We start from the raw sequence: 16759 nt of genomic DNA on the forward strand, positions 1-16759 counted from the left end.
ATACCTTGTTAATGTCGATGCCTCCCACCCCCCAATTATATTCCAGTGCTTAGTTGGGGATCTGTTTAGTGAATTATACTCTATCTCAGTCCATTTTATATGTATATATATATATATATATATATGTAAAGACGTCTCTGTTGTATTAGTCACTGCCTAGGGTTACTGTTTACACGCCTCCTGGCACTTTCATCATGTGCCTGTTAGGTAGTAAATTTATGTTGCTGTTTTATTGTATAGGTTTTTTTTTTTTTGAAAGGGAGAGTTGTAGCTCAAACCATTTGTCTACTCTTGATCTTGTGATGGTCTTTTCCCCATGAGAGGGCTATTATTCTTTTTACCAATAAAATGCCTAAATCTACACATTTTTGTTGATTCTTTGTAATCTTAAAAGTGATCTGGGTATAAACCTCATATGAACAGCTGTGGGACTATGGGTACTTAACACCTCTCAGGCTCACACCCCCCACCCCTCCCACACCTCAACCACCACCTCAAGGACCCTCACCACCACCTCCCCCACCTCTGCTGCCCTCCTCTCCTCCCTTCACGACCACAGTGGATCAGGTGAGAGCACAGCTGAGAAAGACAAAAGCCAGGAAAGCTACGGGTCCTGATGGCATCAGCCCCAGACTCCTCAGGGACTGTGCAGACCAGCTCTGCCAGGTGGTTTGTTACATCTTCAACCTGAGTTTGAGCTTGGAGAGAGTACCCACCCTGTGGAAGACTTCTTGTGTGGTCCCTGTCCCCAAGACATCATGCCCCAAGGAACCCAACCACTTCAGACCCGTGGCCCTTACATCACATCTCATGAAGACACTGGAGAGGATAATCCTCAAACACCTCCGCCCCCTGGTGAGCCCAAACATGGACCCTCTGCAGTTCGCGTACCAGCCTGGCATCGGGGTGGATGATGCCATCATCTACCTGCTGCAGAGGTCCCTGTCTCATCTGGAGGGCACTGGAAACAGCGTGAGGATTACCTTTTTTGACTTCTCCAGTGCCTTTAACACCATACAACCATCGCTGCTTAGGGTGAAGCTGGAGAGAGCAGGTGTCAGCGACCGGCTGGCTGCATGGACCACCAACTACCTCACAGACAGACCCCAGTTTGTGAGGCTGCAGGACTGTGTGTCAGACACGTTAGTCTGCAGCACGGGAGCCCCCCAAGGCACTGTGCTCTCACCCTTCCTCTTCACCCTATATACATCGGACTTCAGGTATTCCACAGACAGCTGCCATCTCCAAAAGTTCTCTGATGACACTGCCATTGTGGGGTGTGTGTCAGGAGATGGCGACCAGGAATACAGGAGGACTATCATGGACTTTGTCAGCTGGTGTGAGAAGAATCACCTTCTTGTCAACGCCAGCAAGACGAGAGAAATGGTGGTAACCTTCAGTAAAAAGAAGCAAATCACTGCACCGGTGAACATCCAGGGACTGGACATCGAGAGGGTGACAACATACAAGTACCTGGGTGTTCACCTAAATAATAAACTGGACTGGACTGACAACACTGACTCGCTCTACAAGAAGGGTCAGAGTCGCCTTTATCTTTTGCGGAGACTGCACTCTTTTGGGGTGAGCAGGACACTGCTGAGGACTTTCTACGACACTGTGGTTGCGTCAGTGGTCCTGTTTGCTGTGGTGTGCTGGGGAGGGGGCTGTTCTGTGCGGGACAAAAACAGACTAGATCGGATAATTAAAAAAGCCGGCTCGGTCTGTGGCTGTCCCCTGGACTCCATCGAGGTCATCCAAGAGAGGAGGGTACTGGCCAAACTATCGGCCATCATGGACAACACCTCTCACCCACTGCACGAGACTGTTGGGGCCTTGAGAAGCTCCTTCAGTCAGAGACTGATGCACCCTAAGTGCAGGACGGAGCGGCTCCGCAGGTCGTTCATCCCTACTGCTGTCCGTCTGTACAACAGTGTGCAAACCAAATAACTATGTTTGTGTCACTGCTGTATTAGTCTGTTATTGTTTACAGTTTTGTTCCTCGTTTTTAGCTGGTCTGTTATGTTATTGTTTACAGTTTTTTGTTTTTCGTTTTTAACTGGTCTGTTAAGCTATTGTTTACAGTTTTGTTGTTTTTGTTTTGAACTGGTCTGTTAAGTTATTGTTACAGTTTTTGTTTTTTTGTTGTTTAACTGGTCTGTTATGTTTATTGTTTACAGTTCAGTTTCTTGTTTTAACTGGTCTGTTAAGTTACTGTTTACAGTTTTTGTTTTTTTACTGGTCTGTTAAGTTATTGTTTACAGTTTTTGTTCCTTGTCTTTAGCTGGTCTGTTTAGTTATTGTTTACAGTTGTTGTCCTGTTTGTCTTGTTTGCCTAGATTTGTCTTATTTTTACCTGAACCAAATACGCACCTTATTTACATTCACTCTTATCTTATTTCTTTCTTTGTACAGTTTTTATAACATTGTGTAATTGTTAATCTGTATACGGAGCTGCTGAAACCCTGTTCTCTCCCCACTGTGGGATAAATAAAGCTATCTTATCTTATCTTATCATCTTGACTCTGTCAAATGTTCTGGATGCATTGTTTTACTTCTTGCCAGATTTTTTTTTTTTTTGTATTTCAGTACACTGCCAAATACAGTGGAAAAGGTAAGGCGATGCTATCTGATGGAAGATGAATGTGTATCATAGCATTTCACCACTAGTGAAAGCAAAATAGAGCAGACGAAGAAGCAATTATGACCTGTTTTACAGGTTGCCATTCAGCCCTGAAGCTGTTAAAAATGCCACGATTGTAGAAACCTGTTTAAACCCTGGGATTAAATTGGTTTTTGAGCAGTGGGAACAGGGGAAGACAAAGGGGGACAAATGACAATTAAACAAAATGTGTTTAATTGTCATTTGTCCCCTTTTAATGTGAGCAAAGCATATGTGAAATACTTAAATGTACATAAATGTGATAACGACGTGTAGCTGTTATATCCTGCTATTTAAATGACATGATTTAATGTCCTCTTCGGGGCCTACATTTACAATTTGAGGCAGATCACCTGTCACAACTCCTGCACAGCCTTCGGAATGACAGCCTGGGAAAATGGATGCTGCCCCCATACCTCGTTTTCTGGTGTCTGATTTGCTTGTGGCGCCTATCATTCACCCTGCTGACTAATGGGAAGGGATTCCTGGGCTTAGCATGGCTGCTAACTGTGATTGAGAGGGACAAGGCATGTGGCCTGTATCCTCATTTAGAGTAGTGGAGCTCAGTTAGCCCAAAGATAAGATTGGATCAGGTGGACCAAAGATCCATACTGGCGGAATGATCAGATGGTAGCTGAGACAAATGAAAGAAGCTGAAAGAGAGAGGCACAGAGACAGAGAGTGGGTGAAAATGATGGAATGAAATTAAATGCGATCAAAAGGATGATTTGACAGCAGCTGATTAAGGGAATGCAGATGAGATAAGGGAGCCAAAGTCTGATGAAAGGGTAAGGTAAAAAGGAAAGGGAGTTATGGGCAAGAGGGCGAAGAGTGGAGACGTGGATGAAGACCAGAGAGGATGACATAAAGAGAGAACGCGTGCCAGAGCTCTTCACAGTTCAACGCAGAGATCAAGGTGAAAGTCCCAACTGATCTGAATGATAGAGCGAGAGCATCATTAGAGAAAGGGGAAAAGTAAAGCAGACAGAACGATAAAGAGTGAAAGACACAGACAGAGATGAGAATAATGAAAAAGGAAAGCTGGGATGTGAGGAGATGTTAAAGCTCAGCCTGTGACCCCACACAAGCAGCTGACACTATCTCTTCATGTGGCCCTTCACAGCCTGTTGCATCTGTAACAGATAGCAGGCACTCTGTTCTCAGCGTGCATGGCCTCTCCTTGGCTTAACCCACCAGAGCTCAGCTGCACACTGCTACCACCAAAGATCAATATCCAGCTTCACCAGATCACTTATTAGGGAAAGATTCTTTTCCATGTCAGTGATCCCACTCTGGGCCTCAATTATCTGTCATATACTGCAGCAGATGAAGGTGTCCAAAAATAACACATGTTATTTTTTATACAATATCTCATATATAACCATAGCCCTTGTGGTAGAGATAGAATTATTAGTTACAGCTTGAAATATTCATGTTTTCCTTTTGTTAACCCCTCACATTGCATAGATGAAGGCCACAGTAACACCTGTACATGTTCAAGTAAACTGAATGGAACCAACCAATTTGACACAGGTGGCACACAGTACAGTTGTAACTGTAGTGACTTTATTATATGATTAAAATTGGATATTATTATTATATTGCTCGAGTACCTATTTGATAATGGTCTGCCTGCCATCAACTTCATAAAGGGTTCTGTCAGTATTTATTGTCAAAAATCTGGACCTGACAGTTGTGGATAAGCTGATTTTACGTTTTAGCTCTTTAAATCACAATCACATTTTTTTTTTTACTGGTACATGCAATTGTGTCATGGAGGTGCACTGATTGATTCAGAAAGAATTGCAGGGCTGAATGCATCCGTGTCACCCAAACAGCTGATCTAATTCCCAGGAAAGTTTTTAATAGCAGTTCTGCACCATCACAAGCAAGGTCATAATTCTCCTCCAAGATGATGCACTTCTACTGCAAACGCTTCAGTAACTGAGTTACTGGCAAAATTGCTTTTAAAGAGAACTGGACTGAGTGATTTCAGCTGTAAACACAGCCACAAAGAATGATCTGACTCTTGCTCCTTGACAGGCCATTTTTGACTGCCATTTGCATCTTGTTTCTCACTGTGATGGAAAAATATCAATCCACACAATCATCTTTTGGCCATTTCTCTTCTTTACCCTCAGGACATCGCAAACCCTCAGGCAAATACCAGCACAGCACGCCGACGTCTTGCTTTAGAAACTTTCCACGATCACACTAACTGAAGTTACTTTATCCCCTGCCCTTCTATCAATCCAATTCACATTTGACTATTCTGTAATTCACAAGAGGCCACACTAAATTGCTTATTAATAAGGCCACTTTGACTTGACCGCAATCGCTGCACACGCACACACACACACACATACACACACACGTGCACGTACAGGGAAGCTCATTCTCGCGTACACACAGGAGAAAAAAACATGCACAAACACACGCATACACACTTCTATCTACACTTCTAATCTGGTAGTAATGAGGTCAGTGCTCTCATTAGAGCTGAGAGAAAAGGGGGAGGATATGAAAGAGAGAGGAAAGAGGGATGAGGGGAGGGCAACAAAGAAAATCTCATGTCATGTTCTCCCAGTGGAGGTCACAGTGTGTGTGTGTGTGTGTGAGAGACTGAAAGAGTGTGTGTAACTTTAGTGCATCATCTTCTTATATCACACTTACATTATTGTTTGTTTATGTACCGTATTGTTATGCAAGAGCCTTTGTTTCTTATCTGCATGTAGTTTAATGTTTGAGTGTGTGTACTTTAACGATCCTAGTATCTTAGAATGTGTTGTGTGGGTGTTTACTTGTATTCGTGACCTTTTCTGGTATGAACACAGACCTTGAAAACCAAAAGCTGGTCCTAAAGAGGCAGAACCTAATTTCTGAGGAACTAAGGGCTAAGATTTGAATTGTGGTTAGGTTAGGCATCAACTGGTATTGGTCAAGGTTCAGTTAAAGTCTTGTTAGTCTTGTCTGGTTAGACTGACGACCAATGACGACCAATGACGACCAATGATGGAACCTCTGGAGTCATGATGATGAATTAAGTTGGAAGATTTTTATTGAAGACAGCTCAGATCTGAGGAGAACTGAGACAATACCTGGCATCTGAACAGTAAGGCATCATCACAGATTATCGTGAGCAGCGTGCCAGGTCTGATATACTGTATATAGTTGGTAAGACTTTAAATAATGTATCCGGCCCAGATGCCTGCCTAGTTTATGTCTACACCAGGTCTGGTGGTAAGAACATGTGCGTAATTAAACTTAAAGTTGGCTGAATATTAGAATTTTCTCTCACAGAAGTCACTGCAAAGATGAAAGCTGTGTGAACGTGTGTGTGTGTGTGCGTGTATGTTTGTGTGCTTGTGTGTGTGTTGGCTGACCGGATCCAGTACAGGTGTGATGAGCAGGTGTTTTCCCCAGAGGAACTGGCGGTCCACTGACCAGGTGACGCTGTCAGAGTAGAACCTTGGGAATAACAATAGTTGTGTTTGTGATTTGTGATCTTTTTTAAACAACAAATAAAACACCACCCTGCCATATTCTTTGATCCATCAGTGTCTGTCTCCTCCTCTTAGACAGCCTGTTGACAACCCTCATCCTTCATGAGTTATCCTGAATTTGTGTTTGGTTCCACACAGAATGAAACGGATGTGGCCCATATAAGTTTCCAATAAAGCTTACATGCTATAATTATGATTACAACCTTGATTTCCATTTTCTGTGCAGGTATGCAGGTAAATAACTATAATTTGACATCTTTATCAAGAAATAATAATACTAATTTGTAAGAATAATTAGATTTTAACATGAAAATTAAAATGTTGTTTCAAGAGCTTCTACACACTGGCGTATTAACCATTAGAGAAACATAAAACAAATAAAATATGTTGATAATTACCAATGCTGTAAATTTAGGGCAGCGTTGGGTGGTGATCTCATAAATGCGTTAAGCACTGCATATAATGACATTAATGAATAATATCAATGAATATTCATTAATGATAAATGCAGCGGAGCTGTCATTGGCTGATTGGTATCAGCTGTTTGCACCAAGCTTCACAGTGATTGGCTTATTCTGCGGCTCCGTGACCAGCGTTGACCAATCACACACGTGCAGGTAATCACTGCGGGAAGTTTGACCTGTCATTGGAAATGACCCGAAACAAACACTCGTCACGTCGTCGGTTTTTTTTCAGGAGCAGCGCGCGCTGGCGTGGGAACACTGGATGAAACTAATGAAGGGTGAAGTAAAACTAATGAAGGACGAAGTAAAACTGATCCACGAGTCTTCAGCTGGTTGTCACCTGTCAGGAGTGAGTAAAGTTGGAGCTGGAGTTTTCCTGTGTTTGCTGTCGGGACCGCGACCACGAGGACTCCTCACGCCAGGATCTGAGCTAAGTGTCTGTGCTGCTTTGTTGTTGTTGACATTCATCGCTGCTTACAACACTCTAAGTTGTGTTCGCTTGGCTTTTTTAATGACGGCTGCTGCTGCTACTGTGCTATTTCTCTTCAACAATAACTGAGCTTGAGTTATTAGAGTGTTTATGTTTGCTGGTCGGTTGCTGCATGTACTTGTGAGTGTATTTGTTGGACTTGAAGTCTCAGTGTTTGTTTGTCATTCACATAGTGTGTGATTATTGATTAGTTAGGCTTGTTGCCAGTGTACACAGTTTTTAGTTGGGTTAGTTGGGTGGTCAAATAATGCACAAGCATTGTATTTATTTATTTCTTTTTACACAAGCCTGGCTCATTTAATGTGATTTATACTTAGCAAAGTCCTGCAGGACCAGCTTTAATACCGCATCTTTCTCTGCGTATCAGAAAGACGTTTGAGGTGTGCTGTTTTTAGCCACTTTACAGATAATGGAGTTTCTGCAAAGTTAAAGGATACATCCAATATTAGTGCTGCTCATACACCAGGTGCAGTTAAAGGTACCATATGTAAGAATGTGGCCAAAAACGGTTACTCCATTCAAATTCAAAATACAGTAACTGGCAACCCGTGGTTGCTCGGCAGCGGAGACTATACTGACTGCAATGATTGGTAGACGGCGGTAGGTGGCGTCACATGCCAACACATGATTTCAAAACAAAAACATGATTTGCAGTCTGCAAAATATTTTTTTTAATGCAAATATTTTGGCTGTACTGTTGTTGTTGGTGAGTTCAGTTTGTTATATGAACATTATTCCTGACTCTCTGTGACATATTATGAGGATTTTATGGCCATTTGCTTTAGATTTATTACATAATGCACCTTTAAGTGCAGTTAAGGCTATTTCTCTTGTATCATGATTAGGACTGAACAATGAATCAATGAATCGTTCAGCCCTAATCATGACGCTGTTGCCTTGTTCAAAACTCTGACAGGAAGTCAGAGTTTTGTTGTCTGAGCTGATTCAAGGGCCTTTACCTTGGTTACCACGGGTAATTTGAAGTCTCTAGTATTCTTTGTGCTGATTGGGTTTTAGGCATAATTTCAGTTTTTTGTTACCTTACTACTTCCTGGATGAAATTAATAATTCATTTAACCAAACTTGGGTGCATACATTGTAATGTCATTTATAACTCCTGCTCATTGTCATTCCAAGTTGTGAGAAGGCCCCGTCACATGCATGTGACATGTGTTTCTCTGCATTGTCTAAAAAGCTGTAAACCACTTTCCTTGTCAGGAGAACGCCAGATGTGATGGTTACTTTGCACTCATTACTGCAAGTGCTTTGCGTCTGACTTTGACGTGAATGTAATTGTCCTCTTAAAATGGCACACGTGTGCACTTTGATACCTTTTTGATACCTTCACATGCGTCAACAATAGAAAATGTCATATTTGTTGCACCGTTCGATATTGAAGAACGAGATGAAAGACGACGTGTTAAATTTGTGCGTAAGGTTTCCCTCAAGAGGACGTCGCTGTGTTTGCCAGTGCAGATGCAAAAAAATAAGACCTGGGTCACATCAAAGAAAAAAAAACAAAAATCCTTGAATATAAATAACTTCAGCCTGGTAATCTAAATGTAGTATTGATGTCTTCAGGTAAACTGTATGTAGTCAAATGACTCATTTAGCATTAGTACTTAAGTTCCCTTGAATCTGGATATGTAGATGTTTTGAAGCCAGGATACCGTCAAAGCTTCTCTCTGATGAAAAGGATTTTGCCATTATTTGGGGGGAATTTGCAACATGCTTGATGCACTCCATGGGGGAAAACACGTATTAAGCTGGGAGCAATACTGTTTACCTGCTTTGGAGGATTATCTTTCTCTCTATGCAGAATCTTTATTTTACTACTTGGATCCATCGGCAGCTTCCTCAGACAACAGAGACTTTTCCTCCAGCTCCATATTTGCTGTAATAGTCAATTCTGTGTCTAGGTTTTCTGTGATTAAAGTAAAACACTTTAGGCAGAGCATCAAGTGTGCTCATTGTATTAGCTGATTGGCAGCACCTGTTTACAATATGCTACGGTGGCTGACTCATTCACTGAGCTGCTGCTAATGAACATTCATATTCATGCAGGTGCATGTTATAATGCGTCGCTTTTAACTTTATGTTCATGCCAACGCTGTCTGCACCGCCACGACCTTCTTCGTGACCTTTTGCACAGTTGGTTGAATGAAGATTGATCGTGCATGCATGCATTTTTAAACATAGGCATTGTTGGCAACGTGCACATTTCTCCGACAAAACACCATTTGACTTACTCGTGCATGACCGGACGCACAACGGTCTCTCCTGCGGTGTGTGCTTTGTAGAAGAGTGTGTAGAGGTAAGGCAGGAGTGTGTAACGGATCGTCAGGTAATGTTTGGAGCTCTTCACCAGCAGTGAGTCGGCGCCGTACACAGCTGGATCCTGGGGCTGGAGACAGAAAGATGGATTGAGGAGATGTCATTGAAAACCGAAAGAGAGGCAAAAATAAATAAATAAATAACGATTTGTCTTTTATTCACAAGAGAAATGTTCCCGTGGAGGTTAGAGGACAGAGCTCATTCAAATGAGTGAAAGAAGAAGTCGAAGGTTGTTTTTTTTAGGATCACAGTTTTATTGATAAATTGCACATTTTTAGAACTTCTTTGAAGGTCGCATTTTTCTTCAACAAAAGAAAGAAAAGAAAAGGGAATGTGTTTTAAAGAGTTAAAGGGGGAAAAGTGTCTGAGAAAGGAACAGACGTATGATTTTAATTTCTATGATACTGGAGAGTGAAAGGGTGATTAGCTGCTAACAGGCCATGTTCCTCTCATCTGGCTAATTATTTATGCCCTCAGCACCTCAGAGAGTGTGAGGAGATGTGTGTGTTTGTGTGTGTGTGTGTGTGTGTTTTGGATTGGCCTGCGTGGCTGTGTGATGAGAGCCATGATTAGGGCAAAGCAAAGGTCACACATTAGCTGTCTCGTTTAGCAGAAATCGTACTTCTAATTCATCATCATCATGCTCCTGTCCTCCAGCAACCACCAATCCCTCACGCACGCTCCACCTCTTTCGACACACACACACACGCACCATATCCCTACCTTAACGCTGTGCTACGCAGCAGTGATGAGCAAATGAAAAAGCATCGCAAAATATATTGTGAGAGGAATTTGCCATAATGGGCTTGTCCTTACATGAACTGCAGGGCTAGGAATGTGTTTTGTCTACTGTGAATGTGTTCTTAGAGCTGAAACGATTAATCGATGAATCGATTATTAATCGGCAAAGAACATCGTCATTTCCAGGTTTGACGAGCACTGATGAACATTTTTTAACATATTCTGACATTTTATGGAAGAACCGATTCATCGATTAACCGAGAAAATAATCTACAGATTAAGCGATTACGAAAATAATCGTTAGTTGCAGCTCTACTGGTTATACCTTCACAAGTAATACGATATGTGATAAATGGTCAACAATACCAATAATGTCACCATACAATGATTCTGTGATGATCAATATATTGCAAGACAATCATGTAGTGATGCATCATAATATCTGTCCCGCTGTGAACTCCCTCATTCTTTTGAGCAGCGCCACCGCAAGGAGACGCAAAGTAGCAACGCCGAGTGAAACTGGCAGGGCCTGTTTACTTCAGAGCATCTTAATTTGTTAATTAAAACATCGATCTTTTCCTGGCCATATTGATAATCATATTGCATGAGGAAGGACGGCGATATATCACCAAATCCATATGTTGACCCACCCCTAACAAATAATGCACCATTGTTTCCTGTAACAAGTGCATTTCAACCTATTCTGTGTTCTTTCCGAACTACTGTATACTGTATGTAATTCTTTTCTGCATACAGTACTTCTCTGAGTAAGAGCTTAGGTCAGTGCAAGTGGATCTGTCCTGCTCTATTGGATTTGAGAAAGTTTACACTCCAGCAATTCCACTTCTGAAGGAATTTATTACAACTAGTATCCGATACTGCCAATGCCCAGTGTCGTTGGCAGTGTTTATGTTGGAATTAAGTTTGCCTCAGTTTTTGATATTGTTAAAATCAATATTAATTCATAGTCTTGTAAATAGTCGAATGCCACATGGCACATTAATGGCACATTTTTCTTCAGGCTGCAATGGTCCAATACCCACAGCACCAACTGTTTCAGCAGCTTACATTCCCAGTAATGAACCCAAAATCAGATGTCCCACTGCAGCCGTTTTGTCACAACACAGTTGTGCTGGTGTGACAATCTCCATGGATACTTAAAGTAGTTTCTATTTTTAACCACGTTGGGTTGTAGCAACTACAGTGTTGAAACGAAGAGTTTACCCGGCAGCACTTTAGACCAAACAATGACTATGTGACACATACATCTAAAGCTGACAGTCTAATATAAGAATGATAGACCAAAATGTCTTTACAGTACCTTAAAGCCCTGAGCGTTGTGGTTGCGACTGAAGGGGTAGAAAGCTCCCACCTGCATCCAGCGTCGACACAACTCTTCGGGGGAGTCGTCAAAGAATCCACAGATGTCCGCTCCGATCTGAAACACATTAGGGAACAATAGCTTGACATTTAGCCAGAACTTGCAGTATATATTTGCCACTGTCCTAAATGTTATTTCCACTGTACTGGAATCATACCCATGATGTGTCATTTTACATCCCTGTAGAAAAGGGCATGCTACAAATGTCAAGTAGTAGTAAGAAAGGGTGGTATTGATACAAAACCTGGGGACATATTTGTCTCTTTATAGTGTCTTTCTTTATGTCTTATTGCTTTGGTCACAGCAGCAATTTGACGTGGGCAGTGATCTTTATTTACATTAATTGCACAGTGGGATCCAAAAAAAGTGACTTAAGTCAAAGGCCAGTCCATGGTGACTGCTTGCTTTCTATTGTTTACGACTGGCTTCATTTTCAACAGACTCCATGGGAGGGAATCGATCCAAATCCCATTTGTCCTGCTTTCTCTCTTTCTTGCTTTCTTTGTGTGTTTGTCTACTGAAGAGCTTAAAGTCAGCCTGACACAGTCTCACCAGGATGTACACGACAATCTATGAGACCGCCCGAAATGCACAGCTGGAGATGTGCTCATGCGTATGCTTCTTAGCACCGTTTGTGCTCTCTGCTCCGTAGATATGTACAGTAGAGAACACACTTGGGAACTGAAAAGCATTTACATGGATGTGTGTCTTCAACATATGTACTGTAATTCCACCTCTTTTCCTCGTCCGTCCTCTGTCTGTATACTTTTATGTTAAATAATAATTTAAAAAACAATTATTACCACTGGATTATTGTTGAGCCTTAAGCCGAGATGAGACTAGAAATAATAATGCGCTGCAGCCCTAAGTCATGTCACCCAGGTTGAAAATGTCAAACTCTTTGTATTTAAGCATTACACGAGTGATATTTGTCCCTCTGAAGGTTACTCACATAGGGAACCCCAAAAAGACCAAACTCCAGCATGCCAGGAATGGCCCATTTTATGTCGTTCCAGTTGGCGGCGTTGTCCCCTAGCCAGTGACCCGAATATTTTCCCACACCTGGGAAAGAGGAGCGAGTCAGCATCAGGGTACGATTTCCTCCAAATGCACGCTGCAGAGCTCTGTGGGATGGAGAGAGAATGTTATTGAGATGAAAAAGGATGTGGGGAGGGAAACCAAGAGATTGAAACGACATGATGGAGAATTGTTTATCAATCACACAAGGACAAATATCCTCAGTGGTGTAAAGATTAATGGCAAAACTGTGACAAAGTTTGAGAAAGTAATACTTTGCCTTTATTGTGCACCATTATTTTTGATGAAGGTAAATTGATGGAGCATTGCTTTCCACAACGATACACAATGCTGATAATGTTTACAGATGTGTCTCCTACCAATAATAATACGTTTTAATTTGTGGACGGGATGTGCGGGACCCAGACTTTCTTTTATAATTCCAAAGGAATGAGTCAGCAGATCCACTTAAGGTGGCTTGTGTTACATGGTCTCCAGCATGTGTGATTGTGACAGATAATGTGTTCACACGACTATTGTGCTTTCCTATATGCACCGTGCATAGAGTTCCTCTGAGGAAGTGCCATCAGTGTGACAGTCAGACAGATATTCACTGCACCTTGGCAACCATCATACATGTTAGTGGTAGCAAGAGAAAACAGTGTAAGATCTGAAAAATACAACTTGCACCGTTTTTATCTTTTTTTTTTTTATCAGCATCTTCATTTTCTGCATGTGCCTCCTTGTTTATTGATGGGATGGGTGAGAGCAAAAATACCATTACAATCATGCCACTTTAGTATAACATGTATTTAAAAAAACAGGGAGAACAAGGTTAGAATATTGTTGTGAAATGTTAGTCCTTATATTTAAATGCAATGCTCTTCATGAATCAGCATAAAATAGCGTCAGTGCACACTATGATGATCACCGTTTATAACATGCGATATATGACCTGTTGGTATAGTTGAATGGTATCAATTCTTAGACAATGAATTAGTCTTATACAGGTCCCACTTTTTAGTGCAGGTGTGCACTGCTTTCTTATTGGTAGGGATGGGAATCTGTATCGGTTTGATACTGGTAAAAATCACTGGATCGGATATTGGACAGATGAAAATGTAAAAGTCCCAAAAATCGCATGTTTCACTATAAACAGACTCAGGTTTGGACTGTTTCTTTCTTCTTTTTGGGAGAACAATTGTGTCTTTGACTATGACTGTGTGTTAACAGCTTCATAATTCATAAATGGCCGAACATGACTGTATCAGACTAATATTGGTATTGCTAGATACTCAAATTTCTGATATTAGTGTCATATCGGACACAAAAACGTGTCTAATTGGGACAGTTTTTTATGCCCTCTCCATTAATGTGTCATCCAGTTGTAGCTGGTGTTAACCATATTCTTTTGTTAGCTCATTACCTCTAAACGACATAAATGCAGTAAATCTGACAAGATATTTAAGATTATGTTCAGATTGTCAGTTGTGACAATGGTTTTGTGTGTCCAGACATAATCAGTAGACATGTGTGAGTTGCTTGATGTGGCTTTCAAACACAAATGCAGGAAAAATTTACTTGCATCATTGTGGTTTCCAAAGTCAGGTCGTGGTGGAGAGCTTGCTGAGATTTTTTTTTGTGACCTAGGTGACTGGTACATATTGCAGTGTTTCTAGTCATGGCGGATTTTGCTGTGCTGAAGTGCTTTGTCATCATTTTGTCTTGCATTGGACGTGACATGAAGGACGATGTCAAATGCAATTTAAGCAGCCACAGCATCCAGACGGAGAAATATCACTAGAGATCTGATTTGAATCACATTATGGACGGAATCAAATTAGGGACAATCTGATTTTATTTTATTTTTCATTTTTTTTGCTGTCTAGACTTTCAAAAAAAATCTGGATATGCAAAAAACTTAACTTGAATATAGGAAGCACACAAACTGGTGTACCACCTGCTGTGTGTTCCGTGCTTAATCTGCTGTATCACTAAAAGGCAAATATGACTTTTAAGGATTGTGTATTTTCACACAACTTTTTTTTTTGTTTTACCCAAAGTGTGGCAGTAAGTTGGTGTCTATTGTGACGCAAGCTTGCAGAACGACAGTACATCCATCATCAATTGGTAATGCACTCACTTTTCAGTAGCCAGGACCATAGAGTAGCCGTAGAGACTGTGGACATCGTAGTGGTTCCCCCAGGCCTGCTTGGCATCCATACACAGAGTCTTGCTGTACATCACTTCATCCAGAATCCCTGGAGGGAGCGAGGAAAACAAACGGGGTAAGGCGAAAAGAGATAGGAGTGAATACAAAATATAGGAGGCTGTTGAGGACAACAAAATGGCGAGAGGGGGAGAAGTGGACGGAGGACAATAGAAGGTGGTGTACAGTATTTTCTGCAATAAGTGGAAACAATGAGGAAATCAAGGCGACAGATGGCATTGGGTGAAGTGGATGACTTAGGAGGAGGCAATAAAACGGCATCAGGGGAACATGCTTTTTCCAGTTAGGATCATCCTGTCTGAGACACAGTCCGAATAAAAGACACGGCTTTAGAGTCATTTTCAGAATGTTTCACCAGGGACTCATTAGTTTAGATGAACTTTCTGCTGGACCTGAACTTACCTTTTGAGCTCTTGTGGCTACTTTATCAACTTGTGCTCAACATTTAAGCTACACTCTTGGAAATAAAAGTGCTAAGTAGAACCATATAAGGTTCTTCGGCTTGTCCTTATAGGAGAATCCTTTTTGGTCTTGTTGGAACCCTGAGTGTTACCAAGAACCCTTTAAAACCCTTTATTCAGGAAAGGGGTTTTAAAGGGTTCTCTGGATCAAAATGGTTCTTACTGGAACCATTAGTGTTATCAAGAACCCTTTTAGGAAAGGTTTTTTCAGAAGCAAATGGTTCCAGGTAGAACCTCAGCCCTTGTAGAAGAACACTTTTGGAACCCTTATTTTCTAAGAGTGCAAGCTGTGTATGACATCCTGTATTGTTTGTAATGCTGTAAACGTAGTATACAGGGTTTTAAAAGTTGTAAACTAATAAATAGTTACTATTAGTTATATAACTATAACCTCTACTAATGATAACATTAATGCTTTTTTATTGATGAAGTGCTTTTGAAGATTCTCAAAGACCTCTAGTAATGACAAAGTATTAAGACTCGCCCATGTCACAAAAGAGAAGATATTTATAACCGGTTCTAAAACTGTGTGAGCACATACGAAGTATGATTCTGACTTACTTGGAGTGTAGGGAGGGTAGTTGAGATTGTTATCGGCGCATCCTTTTGTCGAACCTTTCTTGAAATTGGCCACCTCGTTCATGTCCTGCAAGTAGTGTGTTAGTGACATATTCACACTATTAGTAAAATGCTTATTTGAACTAATTATCTTAATAATTACAATCACTGACAATATGCAACTGTTGCGTATCAATATTCTTTCACCAAATCGCACAAAAAAAGGATTTATTCACATTCATTATTTAATTCACGTTATTTAACCGTTGTAAAATAACTTGGGCTGAACTAGGTTTCTGAAGTGAGATGGGGAATTGTGCTGATTGCGGTAAATACCCCAAGAAATGAGGGAACCTTAATGCATATCTATCTAGTATGAACTGAATTCAAGCTTACTGGCCCTGTTTGCGTGCAAATGACCTCAGAATGAAGTCTGCCTCAGAGGTTTCTGTTGGTGAACAGCTAATTAGTGAATGCACATCATCACTTAATGTGTCTAAAAAAATGACTTACAATCCAGAGGGCATCATGTTTGATCTCCCTGGTGAATCGCTCATACTCATCAACCCACCAGTCTATGCAGCTTTGGCTAGTGTAGTCTGGAAACACCGTCTCTCCTGGCCACACCTGAAGATGAGAGAACATAATATGCTCTAAGTATGTTTTATTATTTTTTTTTTTTTTCATAGTTGCGTAGTAAAATTCTAAATGCAACCACCATTTGTCCTTATGCAGATGAGCAGCTCGTTTACTTAATACTGTGCATGTAAACAATCTGATGAAGCATGATCAGCTGGTGTAGGTGTACGGAGCTCCATGGTAGCAAAAAACTAGGCCTATGAAATGTCAGAAAAAGCTTAGACGTGTGGAAATGAAAAGAGAACAGAATGGATGGAGGGGGTGGGATTGATGTGTGTGAGA

The 16759-nt window shown here is 41.1% G+C and overlaps 1 protein-coding gene across 1 annotated transcript in view; it reads right to left on the reverse strand.

Moving 5' to 3' along the window:
- The window catches only part of si (sucrase-isomaltase), a 59194-nt gene that overhangs the window by 31953 nt on the left and 10482 nt on the right, over window positions 1-16759 (reverse strand). The window contains exons 9-15 of the mRNA XM_083887236.1: window positions 16352-16465; window positions 15842-15926; window positions 14733-14850; window positions 12525-12696; window positions 11513-11629; window positions 9366-9520; window positions 6043-6127 (exon numbers count right to left, since the gene is read on the reverse strand). Coding sequence (XP_083743362.1) covers window positions 6043-6127; window positions 9366-9520; window positions 11513-11629; window positions 12525-12696; window positions 14733-14850; window positions 15842-15926; window positions 16352-16465 — 846 coding nt within the window. The remainder of the gene's footprint in view (window positions 1-6042; window positions 6128-9365; window positions 9521-11512; window positions 11630-12524; window positions 12697-14732; window positions 14851-15841; window positions 15927-16351; window positions 16466-16759) is intronic.

Source organism: Microchirus variegatus (assembly GCF_963457635.1).
Source record: "Microchirus variegatus genome assembly, chromosome: 3".
NCBI classification, from domain to species: Eukaryota; Metazoa; Chordata; class Actinopteri; order Pleuronectiformes; family Soleidae; genus Microchirus; species Microchirus variegatus.